Raw genomic sequence first — 13,184 nt, 5'->3', positions numbered from 1 at the left:
TGGTGAAACTTTTCGTTTCAGAAGCGCGTTAGGGGTTTCTTTGGAGGGCAAACGAACGTAATTCACACGCCCAAGGTTATAATACCACACAAGCAAATCAAGTACAGCCTAAAAGATTCGTACGTACTGCGGTGGGCCCAGCGCGCGTACGTCTCCTTCATTGTCACACTCCAGCTCACCGCCACCTGTCAGCCCATTTACCCTCGGAAGAGGTACTCTCAGGAGGGAGAAGGGTGAAGCAGCACAAGCCAATCTGCCGCTGTCGTTCACACCGTCATTCTTCCTCTCATATCTGCCTTTAAACCACCCATTCTATTCCCCTGTTTCATGTTCCTTTAATTCTATTCACTTTCCTTCTCGTCGCCTCTCGTATATAAATCAAAGTCATCATCGTCATAGTCACATGTGACCAAATGTGCTCCTATAGTCATGCAGCTTATTGTCCTTCAAGCGAACGAGTTCTTCTAGCTTCATCACCTTCTCACTGAGCAGGCCAACAGTCTCACGGAGCTCAGCTATAGTTCGGTCCTTTTCATCAAATAACTGACGGAGACTGGCAGCTGTCCTGCTGTCAATACCGTCGTCCACACTACCACTCGTTCTGGCTGACCCGTTCCGCTGGTCAAATCCACTTTTCACGTTTGGGGCAGCGTTAGAGCGTCCTTGCGTGTTCGCGTAACCGGATGTGACTCCTACCTTGCTGCCCCCGCGCTGTCCTCGTTCCGCTTCATTTTCTACATTACGATCATGCGCAGACAAGGTGGATCCCGCCGTGCCAGCTCTGTCCGCATGCCGTGCACCATAACGAAACCGTGAAGGGGAGAGCCCCGTTCCTGGCACGCCTGTCAGCGCCTCCGCAGCTGCCAATTCCTCACGGCGGGCTTTGATCTCAGAAATCTTTGTTCGCAATGCACGGAGGAACCGCTCAATGGCGCCTGGGACCCCCGCTGTGATGTCGCTGATTTCATCCCGCGCCACCTCAAAGTGGAGTTTGCGAAACACTCGGTTGTTGAGGGTATTCCAGTTCTCTATTTTCTTTGACTGTGACATAGCAGGCACGTAGTTATGCAGTTCGACAAGCTTTGGGAAGAAGAACTTCATGACTTCAGCCACGCAGCAACCATCGCTGAAATCGCGGGTAATATTCCGCTTGGGGCGGGAAATGGGTATTTCATCAACCCACACATACAAGTCATGCAGATCCTCCTCTGTGAGTGGAACCGACATGTAAGACAATGGTGTAAGGTATTAAAGCCGGAGCCGTATGGGGGCGTTGCGTGTGCGTGTGCAAAGGGCGGGCCCCGTGACACCGCGCCGTGTTCAGATGCTACTCGATTCTAAAAGACTGAGGTAAGTTCAGGAAAGCAGGAGGCATGAAGGTGAGTGAGCAAACGCATGAGTCTGTCAGAGATTCATTCCTCTACCATATACATATGTATACGTATATGCGTACACACGTGTTTGAGCAAAAGCATGGGCAGTGCAACATGAGTGAGGAAGAGGGAAAAATGCGGTTTAAGTCCACCAAAAAAAAAAAAGCGAACAAAAACGGGGACTCGCCGTGTTTCAATACAAGTACGGTTCTATTCAAAAATTATTAGGACTAAGCCACTACTGTGTGTGTACGGGGGGGGGACGGGACAGAAGAAGTGATTAACTAACATGTACAGGGCCATGCACACGGCTGCGTTTCACATCGTACCGCGCTGGCCACCATACTTTCTCGGTCACTGTCTATGAGATATCGCTCCATTTCCATGCTGTTTGCGTGACGCGAAGTGCTCACCATAAGTGTTTTGTCAATTTCACATATTCGGTTCGAGGCCTCTCTCTTACTTCATTTCTATATATGCTTATGTATACATACCCTCTCCTTTCCCACTTTTCACGACATCTCTCTCCGGTTATAACCGATTTGTCGGGTTACAAAATGAAAATGTGCCGAACAGCGTGTGAATGGCGTCTGTGAGCCATACATAACAACTAAAGGAACAAGAAGGAGAAAAAAACAACAACGACCAAGCACTTAAATCAAAAACAATACTCCACTGACAGAAATCGCACACAAGTAAGGGACAGACGAAGATTTGGATCATGCAGAGAATGAGCCTAAGGCCATGCACAGCAGAAGTGCATTCGACTCCGCTATAAACCGTTCATTTCCTCACATTTTTGATTTATTCGCCATAGTGTCCTCACGATATCATGCTAAATAGTTCACTGCCTCGTACAGCGGATGCTAGCGACGAGAGATCACGTGCAAAGTTTTTCGCCGCCATTGAATCACATACACGGAGTTCCTGCAGTCGTGAGTTTGCGTCCATGAAGTACGAGTTGTACCTATCCTCATCAGGACTCCTTTCAAACATCCAGGAAGCGCTGCGTGCCGATGCAGTTTTCGCTGGTGTGTAAATGAGGCCGTCCACCGGTGGATCAGCTGAGGTTTTGACGGGTGAGTGCGGCGGCGGAAACAGTGATCTCGGTCTTGAGTTATGCCTCTTAGAAGTGCCTCCGGCCATTTCCCTGTCCCAATACTTTGAGCGTGGGGGATCAATCGATGAAGCATAACCGTTGTCAAGGGTGTCGGTGGTGGGACCAGAGGGGGAATATGCCTGAGTCCAGGGTTTGGTTTCGTACCGTGAGTCCAAGTCGCTTGTTGGTGACGCCCACCCCCTTGTGTCATGAGATGAGTGATTGTTCTTTCTGCAGACTTCTAGCTTTAGCAACGCGAGGTTGATCCTCTCAAAACGTTCTGCCCGACGTATCCTCTCTTCATCATCCTCCTCTTCTGCCCTCTTCGGCGTTACTCCCCACTTCTTCCGCAACCTGCTCGCGCAGTCTTCGCTCAACGAGGTGTCCTTGGACATCAGCTGCGTGGAAGCCAGTGCACTTAGTTCACTTGCACTTACCTTTCCCCCACATGGTTGCACCACACAAAGGGACCTCTCTTTGCTGGACGTCGTGGCCCGCGCCGCTGCTTGCGGTTCCCTGGGGTTGGTAGATTCATCCAGGGCGCTGCGTGACTCGGCCCCCGCCACCACCTCCACCGCCAGTACCTTCGGCTGCTCTTTTTCCGTTTTACGACGCTCTACCGAGCGGCTCTTGCGGTAGACACTGGTTTTGCGAGTGTTTTCCCCTTGCGGTTTGGTTGGTCGAACGATTTCCATTCCCCTGATTGGAAGTAACGATGCGGATTTGGATGCGCTCCCCTTTCGTATGCCTTTGTTTGTAGCGTCGCTGCCCATGCTTGCTTGCACACCCTCGAAGAAGTCCCCTGGGAGGTACCTGCCTGCCTTGCTGGATTGCATCGTGTACTCCTCATCATTGTTAAGAACTTCCCGCCACATTTCCGTAGCACAACTGACAGTCTGCACATCCACCGGCTTTGCTACATTTGGGTGGTGTTCACCGCGTATTGTTTCCGACTCTGTTTGCACACTTGACATGAGGAAGTCTGATTTCAAATCAAACCCCGTATTGCTATTTTTACGGTGGACCACATTCTTTGAGCCGCCGCCTATCTTGAGAGGTGTAGCATTTAAAACGGCACTCCAACCATTCTCTGTGTTGCTGACGCAGGTATCAACTCCAGCCCCAGATGAATTGAACACGTACCCCGTTCCTATGGGTGAAATTGTGTTGGGCCCTTCGAATGTGGCTCTGACCGAAGAGGACATCCAACCGGCTTGCTGATGGTTGCCGCTTCTTGATATTCCTACTTCCGCATTCTCAGCATTTGCTTGTTCTATGGCCATCACTTCTACAATCACCGATGGCTCAGAGTCACTTGCTGCGATAGGCGGCGGAAGGTCTGGGAACAACCGGATAGAGGGATGAATAAGACGGTCGTAGTCGTCGTGATTTGTATGCGAGGCAACACTTCCTTTCCTCCGCGCAGGGGGAGCGAGGTTATCATCAAACATCAAGTGCTGCGGGTCAACGCCACCTTCAGGATTTAGCAGATCGCCGACCCCGGACTTTCGCTGCAAGTGGTCTAAGAGTTCAGCAGACACGGTACCAGGCTTATCTCCGTCGCCCCCGTCGGTGTGCGAGTCACGGTGCCGCAGCGGGGGTTTTTCTTCCTCCGCGTTGTTGAAGTCCTTCTGAGGTCTCGGTGTGGGGTAGAACAACCTCGGAAGATCGTCCGTTGAGTTTTCCTTATAATCAGTACCACGACTCTCTTGTATGGGTATTTTATCTAGTGAAAGACCGGTAACGGTGAGCACTTCCCCTCTGGGTGGCTTCCCACTCGTTCTGGATTTTGCCACCAAGTCAACTGCTTTAACGTCTTTTCGGTGCTTTTCTATGTTATTTTCGTCATCTGCGGCTGCAATCAGAGACTTCTCACTACCAGGCGACAGCGTCGATTCACTGACGCTCACGTCAAGAAGTGAGCCCTCACCTTTCCCTTTTCCACCCTGATGCGTCGAAGGCATTTCCCAGGAAGCCATTTCGTTTCGTTTGCCTTCTGTGGGTTTATTCCCTTTTTTGCCCTTCCGATGCTCACCAGCTGGGGGGCGCTGTACTGCTAATGGCACCCAACCTATCGCTCCGAGTCGCGGACTTGTTGGCTCGCTCGTGTTGCTACCTGTCTCAAGTTGATCGTCGTCGTCATCGTGGCGCTCCTTTCCAGCCCTTGGTGCAGCGGCCGCGCCTATGTTGTCACCGCCCCCCCGAGAATCAACAGAGCCTTCCTCACTATTGCTCTCTGGTGTGCTGAAGTACGGTGCAGCTTCAAACGTGTCGGACCCGCCAAACCTCACGGTCCGCTTGCGGGAAGCCTCAGCACTTGTAGTCGAGGTTCCAGTCGTGTTTCTTAGGATAGACTTCGGTTTTTCAACGCTGGCACCCTCGGGCACTGTTGGAGGTCTTCCTCTTCCTTGTACAGTCACGTTAATTTGAGTAATATGGGACCCTTCGGTTCTTCCACATTCCGTCGGGTCATATTTGGTAGCCGTTGACATGGCTTCGGTCTCATGCCCTTCAATTTCCATGTTTTATGCCACCACTAATTATTGTTCTAAACTCTAAACTCTCCTCTATTTTGTTGCGTAACTGCGTATGTCGTATATATGCGTTCGTGTTTCCTTTGCGTTTCCTGCGGTGCACCAACAGGGTACTCAAGGGCACCTGCGTGGTTTATATATAAATACGTATACTGAAGCGAGTATGCACGATAGGAATATTGCTTCCAATTCTACGAGCAATGGCCGCCCCGCTTCCGACCACTTAAAATGGATCGTAACCGTATAAGCAACGATCGAAAGTAGACACGACAGCAGTGTCGGGGTTGGGGGAAAAGAAAAGAGGAGAATTAAGGAAAGAAAGTGACAGTCACCGGGTTTTGTTCGTATTCTCCGCAACACTAGTCAAGAGTACGAATTAGTGGTTAAATCAAGTGGGTTGAGGGTCTTGTTACGCATACCAGCGACAAGAAAAAACAAGTGAGAAGCGGAAAGGGGGTAGTGTGCGCTTGTGGATATATCTTGCATATAGAAACGGTGATCGTTACTGCGTGGGTGCATGGTGAGCATCCTAACGCATCGCTTCGTGGGGATACTTTATTCCACCTGAAACCTTCCCTCCCGCACGTAAAGACCCAACTGCTGGAAAGCCGCTATAACGGAGAAGGAGGAGTGCATTTCTGCAATGAAGGTTCGTTCCACAGGACTCAAATAATTGCAGCCCATCTTCAGCAGATGCATCGAGGTTGCCTTAGACCCGAGGTCAGTAACGCAACTCAGACGAATGAAGTCTGACAAAACTTCTAGAGGACAGTGAGAGAACCCTTTCGGCCATACGGTTTTTGCATCTCTCTCACCACCAGAGTGTCCTGTGGACAAGCATCTCTTTCGCGCGTCAATGTGTTCCTCCCTCACTTCAGAACCACTTTCCCAAGGGCACGACCCTGTTCCGTACGCGATGTGCTGCGGCTCAAAGTGGAACTTTTCGTCAGCCCCAGGCACGTAAAAGCACGCAGGATTCGCCAGCAGTCCCATTCCGCTCATCACTCCGCCTACACCAGCTGTTAAGGCAGCCTGAAGCGCCGTGCTCGGATCTCGCACGCCACCATTTGCAACAACAGGGACGCCAAGTGCTTCACGAATCGTGTTGATTGCGTCAAATCTGACGGGTGCGTGTGCACTGCAATTTGGGGTCCGCCCGTGGACAGTAATCCATGCCGCACCGGCCGCCTCACACTGCCGCGCGAAGTCGACGCTAAGTCGCACATCGTCCTTCACCCGCATTTTCACCACGCACGGCAACTCCACACCGCCCTCAAGCGCGTTTCTTACGCATCTTACGGTATCTGCCACAACTTCCGGGTTTCTCAGAAGTGCTGCACCGAGCCCATCCGCCATAACACGTCGTTGCGGACAACCACAGTTGAGATCAATGGCGTCGCACCAAGGGGCCACTATGGCCGCCGCCGTTGCAGCCGTGGGTCCGCTGGAAGATGCAAGCTGTGTGATGAGGCGAGTTTCACCGGAATAAATGGAGAACTCGGCCTGACGCGCAGCCTCCGAACAAGCGAAACTATCCGCCATGATCATGTGCGTGTAGCTGATATCCGTTCCCCACAACCTACAGAGCTTGCGGAATGCAGGACGGCTGCAACGCACCATCGGCGCCTGAATCTTTAAGATACTACCGTACGCCTTTTCCATGCGCTGACAAGCCCATTCATATTGCGATGGCTCTATGGTTGCGTCGCGTAGCTCTGGTGCCTCCTTGACGAGACGGAGTATGGCCGACTGCGCCTCCTTCAGCATAGAGGCCAAATCCGTGCGGGCCCGTGGTTCGGGTTCCACGCCACTCATTCTGCCTTGGCAGGACCGCCTACAGGCAGTACAACAACCTAATGTCTGGACGGTAGAATAAAATGGATAGAGCGAATGCAAAGCAACATAAGACACAATAATATATACATATGTACGCAAATATGCGCGTTGTACACGATCTTTCTCGGTCGCATACTCCTCCTCCTCCTTCTCCCGTATCCGAACGGCATTGTGAGGGAAGAGTGTTTACCCGTCGTCAGGCACCAAAATGGACCGCACACTACCCCGTACCCGCATACACGGGTTAAACGTGCAAAGCCGTTTGTCAGCGGATTGTGCCACGAGCAAGAAGTGTGTATTAAATTGCAATGGAAACCCGCTTACTAAACTGTCTGCATGTCCCTTCTTCCACAGACGTATGCAAGAGTATCAGCCGCTGCAGAGTCGGTACGGCGACCAAGGTTCCCACGTCACTGATGGCTTCGCAGAAAGTGAGATCAACCTCTTCAAGACTTTGACTGCACCCCAGTTCAATGATTCCTTCATTTGTCACAGATGTACCGAAGAGATCAAGGCGTCGCAGTGTTGGTATTTTCCCCAGAGTATTTACACTGTCCACACCGCGGCAACCCCACAGGTCAATTTCCACTAAACTCCGGCTATTTCCCAGACTTGCGATACCAGCGCTAGTGACTGCTGTTGTTACAAGCAACAGCCGCTGGAGGACTGGAAGCTCTGACACGGCCCCCACGCATGTAATGGAGGGGCACTCCTCCATATTTAACTCGCGGAGGTTCACACAATCCACAAGACCTGCGGTGCCACAATCTGTGACTTTTGTCTCAGCGACTACAAGCTCACGTAAAGTTGGTATCTTACCAAGCACACTCACATCGGCAATGTCTTCACATCCCCATAAGTTAATGCTCACCAAACTGTTACTATCACCGAGGCCAACAATGCCACTGTCGGCGACACTTGCTTCCACCAAATCTAGCTTCTGCAGCGATGGCATTTTTCCAAGCACGTTGACATCTTTTATTGACACTCGGCGAAGGGACAACTCCACAAGGGTTCGGAAAGCCAACGCCCCTTGCAGCACCTGTTCTACGGAGCACCGCGCACCCTTGAGGTTGAGATGTAACTGAACCGGCTCCCGGCCCCGACCGCTACTGCTGGTAACGATCCGGTTACACCACCACGCCATAGACGAAAAGACATCCGCACCGAGGGCGTCCGCAACCTTTACACCTACGTTGCGCGTAATAAAGCGGGGCCCGTCAGTTCTGCATTGCACGGTCCATGTTCCCGCCAGTATCCGCAGCGGTGGTTCCGCGTGTCGCTCGCAGAAGAAACGAACAGATGGCGAGGTTGATAAGAGTGCGAGTGATATCGATAATTCATCACCGTACCATGCCAACACATTTTGAAGAAGAGGAACACATAACGGCATCCCCGCCCAGATACTATTTTACGCACGTTCTTCTCCCGCCGCCTCGATATATGTATGTATTTTTGCCTAGGTGATTTATTTATTCCTTTTCACGCACTTAGTAGTTGTGGCGACGTGATGGTAAAGGCATGAGCCCCTACTAGACAGGATGCAGCCAACAGACCACGTCAGAACGTTTGGCTTTCTCTCTGTTGTTCACAAAAAACCACGGCGAGCGCATAAACGCCCGCAGTCACAACACTTGAAGATAACTTTGTTGTACCCCGTTTCCCTTCCCTCACTTGATTCAACAAAGTAAGAAAAGCCACAAGGAGGCAACGGCGCTCCGCACGTTAGGGAGCGCACGTGTGCTCTAAAATAGCAGAAAAAAACGTTGAAAGAGTGTGTGAAAAAGTGCGGAAGATGGTCGCGGCACTCCGCCATCCCGTCGACCACTGCGGCGCTCACTCATCTGCGCACATATATGTGTAAATTTGTAACAGCAAATGCATCTAAACAGTGAAACTCGACTCCCCCTTTTTAGAGCCCCACCTACAGACATACGCACAACGGGATTGCCAGTCGACAGAAGCAACAAAATTAAACAAAAAAAAGGAAGCACACCAGGGGCTATAGCCAAGGTTACTAATTCACTTCGCCTCCCCAGTTGTGATAGTGCCAGGCCCAGACGTATGTGTACAATTACACGTAAATACTGAAGCAGACACGACTTCGCGCTTATGTGGTACGCGTACGCTGAAATGAACTGAAAACGTACAGAACTGATTTCTACCCCCCCCCCCTTTGCTACCTTAGTCCCCCCCTTTGGAATAAAACGTGCTTTTCAGCATATGATCGAAGCGCATGCGCACGCAGGGGGGGGGACCATAAAAAGGCAAGAGACAACTTAAAAGGTGAACGACTGTACACGACGGTCGATAAGGAGCATCAAATATGGGCAACACACGGGGCCCTCTGCGATCCTCTGGCCACGAGTTTTAACGTAACCGTTCATATGGTTTCCACACCGTCATTATGACAATCATCGTGCCTGATCCACAAATACTTCAAATACCAACTCCCCTGACTTAAAGTCTGAAAAGGTGTTGAGATCAATGGCCTCGTAGCTATGCTTGAGTATGAATTGGAGAACTTCTCTAATTTGTGCAGGATCATTTGCATGCACAAATTCGACATTTGTATTGCGTGCACTCGCGCCACTGGAGGCTTCCGGAACCGCTGCGTAGCTGAGCCCCCGCGTTTTGACAATCTTAAACGTCCATTCGACGAGAGGCCGTGACTCTTCCCACAGCCACCGAGTTTGTTTATGCAGCAGCCGCACACATAGCTGAAGCGGCACTTTCTGCTCGTCCTCCGGAATAGGAATGGCGCGAGCTGCATCAACTGCCGTCTGCAAAGAGGCAAGAAGAGTCGGGTTGTGATCGAGGCACGACACATACGTTACATTCCCCAGAAGCTTGCTTGTGTTTTCCACGGGACACACATGCAACTCATTCGCTTCCCTTTTGCCTCCGCTGCCACTGGCCCTGCCACCGAAGGGGAAACTACTGGAGCGCGAATTTGCCGTGCGGGATTCTGTTGTCTGCACGGGGCACTGAAACTCGATAGAGTACACAATACAGAAGAATAGTGGCTCTATCGCCGTGTCTGTCACTAATATTGGCTGGCTTTCATTGGAGCCTTTTGACGGTGGGTAACGTATAGTGTAGAACGGGTGCATCCGATCCTGTAAATATAAATATAACTTGTAAGTAAATAACAACAGTAGTAATGGCTCACGTGAGCAAATATGTTCGCGCAACAATCACGCGTGTGTAGACTTCAATAAAAAGAAAAAAGAACGTGAAAGCAGGGAAATAGTTCCCTCTTTTTTGTTGATACTTTTTCTTTCTTTTTATTTACCTTGCTTCAGAGGCTGTAATTGCTCAACTGCTTTGCCGCTGTGTCCAGATCCACTCCCTTACCTTCTTCCCCCCTTTATGTACGTTGGGACGAGACGTACGGACGTGTCGGTTACTCCTTCTGTGGTTGAGTTGTGCCCTTGTAAATCATGTCAGACACAAACGACGAATAGTAAAAGAAGGAAAGAAAGACGCACAAAAAAGTTTGCAACAGACGACGGTATCAATAAATGGATTGGGTAAAAATAATAAGGCAACCCAAAAGAGAAGCCATTAAAGTTGTTTCCGCCTCAGCATGACCAGTGGGAGATTAGGCGAGCATACGGCGATGGAAGCAATTATGGGGTGGATTCAACTCGTCCCACCGTCCTCTGCTGTAAACTTGCATTCACATTAACGCGCTGACACACACACGTGCATATATATATATATATATATATATATATGGAAATATATGCGGAGTCGATGGCAAATAAAGCCGCAAAGCAAGGGAAGAAAGGCACGAGGCACCCCCCTCCCTCAAGAAAAATCGGCAGACTTGAGCACAGCCAACAGGTCTTCCTCTGTTCCGGGAAACGTAACTTCCAGTACTTTATTTCTACTTGTGAGGCCACTCACTAGCGACACCCGCACCTTATCATCCGGATATTCAACTTTCGCTTCCCCAGACTTCGAATCTTCATTCATCCGCTTGTTGTTCTTACTCTTTTTCTTCTTTGCGTAGTGCTCGTACGTGTAAACTTCATCGTCCCCATCCTCACAGCCGCTTTTCCGCAGATGTTGTTTCTGAGTCATGCGAAGTGTGGCCAGTTGCTGTTCCAAAAGTGTTTGCATGAACTCAACAAGTTCTGTGTTCGCCTTTCCATCCACAGGCGGTGCCGCCAGCCGAACCTCCAGAGCTTCATCGAGCGCTTGTGGTTGGGCAGCCAACGCGGTACTCCGCGCGCCAGGTTTGGCATGAATCATAAGGCGAAAGAAACCCGGGCGGAGCTGAACAATAAACGACGATACCTTCATATCCAACAATCTTGAGCTAAACCATATGATATATGCGGTCTCGCAACTTTATATCCCTTTATCCGTTCTGTTCTTTCCTTAGTTTTTGGTGGAACCCCGTGCATGCGTTCGGTGAAGTGATAAAACGCAATTACAAATGCCGGCAGCACAACGAAAAAACAACAATAGCAACAAACAAACAGAAGAAGAGATGCCAAAAAACGTTTCTCAGACTTAAGCACCAGGCTTCAGATGAATGTGATGCGAATCGAACGCCACTGTGTCAGAAGCGATAGCCGCGGAAACAGTGGTAGAACAGATGGAAAGGGAAAGAAATGAAAAAAATGTGTGTGACGCACGAGATCGATACTGAACCAACAGAACCCCTTCCGCATTTTCCGGCACTTCCAACACAGCGGTGGCCACATTCCTTCTCTCTTCTTGCGGCCGACCGCCCGTTCCCACGAAGCAAAATAAAATCAAATATGTAAGCACCAAGGAACTGGGCGATACCACTCCACATCATCAAAACCAGCTCTTCGCATGCCACGTTCCTCCCTTCTCCTCCGTTCCATTTCTTCACTTATTTTGTGTGCGAGTACAAATCCCCCACGCTTCCGATGGTCCGCTTCTTCACTGGGATGACGCCATCTGCGTTCTCCACTCCCTCTTGAAAAGTGTAATTTGGAACGGCAAATGCTGTACGACCGATTTCCTCCGGCCGCTTCTCCCTCTTTGGGTACGGCACCTCGGCGTAAACCATATCCATTTCATTTGCCTCCTCCAACAATTTGGGCATTTCCTGCTCTAAAGGTCCCGCTGATTCCTCTACCGTCGCCGGCCGTTCCTCAAACACCGCGCGCACACCGAAGGGGTAATCCTTTTCATACACAAACCGACGGACATATTGTTGAGCCTTATCTTCTTCTGTTGTGCTGGTGTGTTGAAGGTCACCAGGGAGAAGGATTGTGGCGACTTTTGTTTGGTTGTGACGAAACAACTCAGGGAGGACATCGCGGTAACTGTCGTGTGGCTTCCGCTTCATCACATCCGCAAAGGTGGGGCACTCGTTGTTCAACTCAGACAGAAGAATAAGGCTGGGCGTGGGCATGTTCATGATACCGGCGTTAAAACGTGCCATAGCCTCCATCGGTGACACCCACACAAGCTTCTCTCCCAGAGTACTAATAGTAAATCGCACGTCCGGTACCTTCTCAAAGGGCACCAGGTAATTGAGATTGCAGAAACGAAAGGTTTCCGTTGTTGGTGTTGTGATGCTGCGGAACGGCAGCAGCTGTGACAAACACGTTTCCATCGGTAACTCCAGAACATCCACCAGGTTCTTCATTGCCTTGGGGTTTGAATGGACGAGCAAGTGCCACTTCTTGGGTCCAGGCGGTCCCTCAACCTCCGCAAGCCCGCCCCCCTCCTTTGGAATGAGAAGAATATTCATTTGTGCAAATAGCGCCCGCATCGCGCAGAGGCGGTGATGCAGGTCCGTCCACTGAGTTTTCACACCGCGGCGGCGGAGAATCTTTTCCCAATCCTCCGAACTATCCTCCAAACTCACTGGCATTGACGGTAGGATGAACTGGTCCCGCACAAAGCGGCTTTTTCCTTCGCGATACATCATGAGCACCTTGTAATCATTGTCCTCACCGCGTTCAACCTTCGCCATGTCGGCGTGACGGTTCATTCCAATCACAACCGCCGTTGCAGCCCGACGCGTGGGAACGGGAGCCCCGAGTTTTGGCTTCTCGCCGTACTCGCGATCTGCCCACGGCACGGGTGTGGACCAGTAGTCTTTGAATTGCTCCTTGTAGGGGCTCATCTGCACATCCATCTGCAGATTCCGTATGGGCTTTGCACGGAACGACGGGCTCTCCCCCGATACATTAAGTAACAACCGCCTGCATGTATGGCGCAGCATAATTCTTTTTTGTTCCCTCTTACCCTTCGTCGGCTCAAGTCCTCCGCAACTCCAGTTTCTTTTCTATTCTTCTAATCCAAACGGGGCTATTGAAATGTAACTGTGAAACCGCTTCCACGTTA

At 50.7% G+C, this 13,184-nt stretch overlaps 7 protein-coding genes across 7 annotated transcripts; all 7 read right to left on the bottom strand.

Annotated features, from left to right (window-relative positions):
- Positions 1-399: 399 nt before the first annotated feature.
- On the bottom strand, positions 400-1,227 carry TbgDal_IV3140 (hypothetical protein, conserved; the record flags this gene model as incomplete). Its single annotated transcript, XM_011774600.1, has 1 exon — positions 400-1,227. The coding sequence occupies one exon, from the start codon at positions 1,225-1,227 to the stop codon at positions 400-402; it is 828 nt and encodes a 275-aa protein (XP_011772902.1).
- A 968-nt stretch (positions 1,228-2,195) lies between these two features.
- Positions 2,196-4,994, bottom strand: TbgDal_IV3130 (hypothetical protein, conserved; the record flags this gene model as incomplete). The annotated part of the gene is made up of 1 exon (XM_011774599.1): positions 2,196-4,994. The coding sequence occupies one exon, from the start codon at positions 4,992-4,994 to the stop codon at positions 2,196-2,198; it is 2,799 nt and encodes a 932-aa protein (XP_011772901.1).
- A 567-nt stretch (positions 4,995-5,561) lies between these two features.
- Positions 5,562-6,821, bottom strand: TbgDal_IV3120 (tRNA-dihydrouridine synthase 4, putative; the record flags this gene model as incomplete). The annotated part of the gene is made up of 1 exon (XM_011774598.1): positions 5,562-6,821. One exon carries the CDS (start codon positions 6,819-6,821, stop codon positions 5,562-5,564), a length of 1,260 nt encoding a protein of 419 aa, XP_011772900.1.
- A 319-nt stretch (positions 6,822-7,140) lies between these two features.
- On the bottom strand, positions 7,141-8,235 carry TbgDal_IV3110 (hypothetical protein, conserved; the record flags this gene model as incomplete). Its single annotated transcript, XM_011774597.1, has 1 exon — positions 7,141-8,235. One exon carries the CDS (start codon positions 8,233-8,235, stop codon positions 7,141-7,143), a length of 1,095 nt encoding a protein of 364 aa, XP_011772899.1.
- Positions 8,236-9,256: 1,021 nt separating this feature from the next.
- Positions 9,257-9,955, bottom strand: TbgDal_IV3100 (hypothetical protein, conserved; the record flags this gene model as incomplete). Its single annotated transcript, XM_011774596.1, has 1 exon — positions 9,257-9,955. One exon carries the CDS (start codon positions 9,953-9,955, stop codon positions 9,257-9,259), a length of 699 nt encoding a protein of 232 aa, XP_011772898.1.
- Positions 9,956-10,655: 700 nt separating this feature from the next.
- On the bottom strand, positions 10,656-11,153 carry TbgDal_IV3090 (hypothetical protein, conserved; the record flags this gene model as incomplete). Its single annotated transcript, XM_011774595.1, has 1 exon — positions 10,656-11,153. One exon carries the CDS (start codon positions 11,151-11,153, stop codon positions 10,656-10,658), a length of 498 nt encoding a protein of 165 aa, XP_011772897.1.
- Positions 11,154-11,715: 562 nt separating this feature from the next.
- TbgDal_IV3080 (hypothetical protein, conserved) lies at positions 11,716-13,062 on the bottom strand (the record flags this gene model as incomplete). Its single annotated transcript, XM_011774594.1, has 1 exon — positions 11,716-13,062. One exon carries the CDS (start codon positions 13,060-13,062, stop codon positions 11,716-11,718), a length of 1,347 nt encoding a protein of 448 aa, XP_011772896.1.
- Positions 13,063-13,184: the final 122 nt, after the last annotated feature.

Source organism: Trypanosoma brucei, chromosome 4 (genome assembly GCF_000210295.1).
Source record: "Trypanosoma brucei gambiense DAL972 chromosome 4, complete sequence".
NCBI lineage: Eukaryota > Euglenozoa > Kinetoplastea > Trypanosomatida > Trypanosomatidae > Trypanosoma > Trypanosoma brucei.
This window is presented reverse-complemented; position numbering and strand designations above follow the sequence as displayed.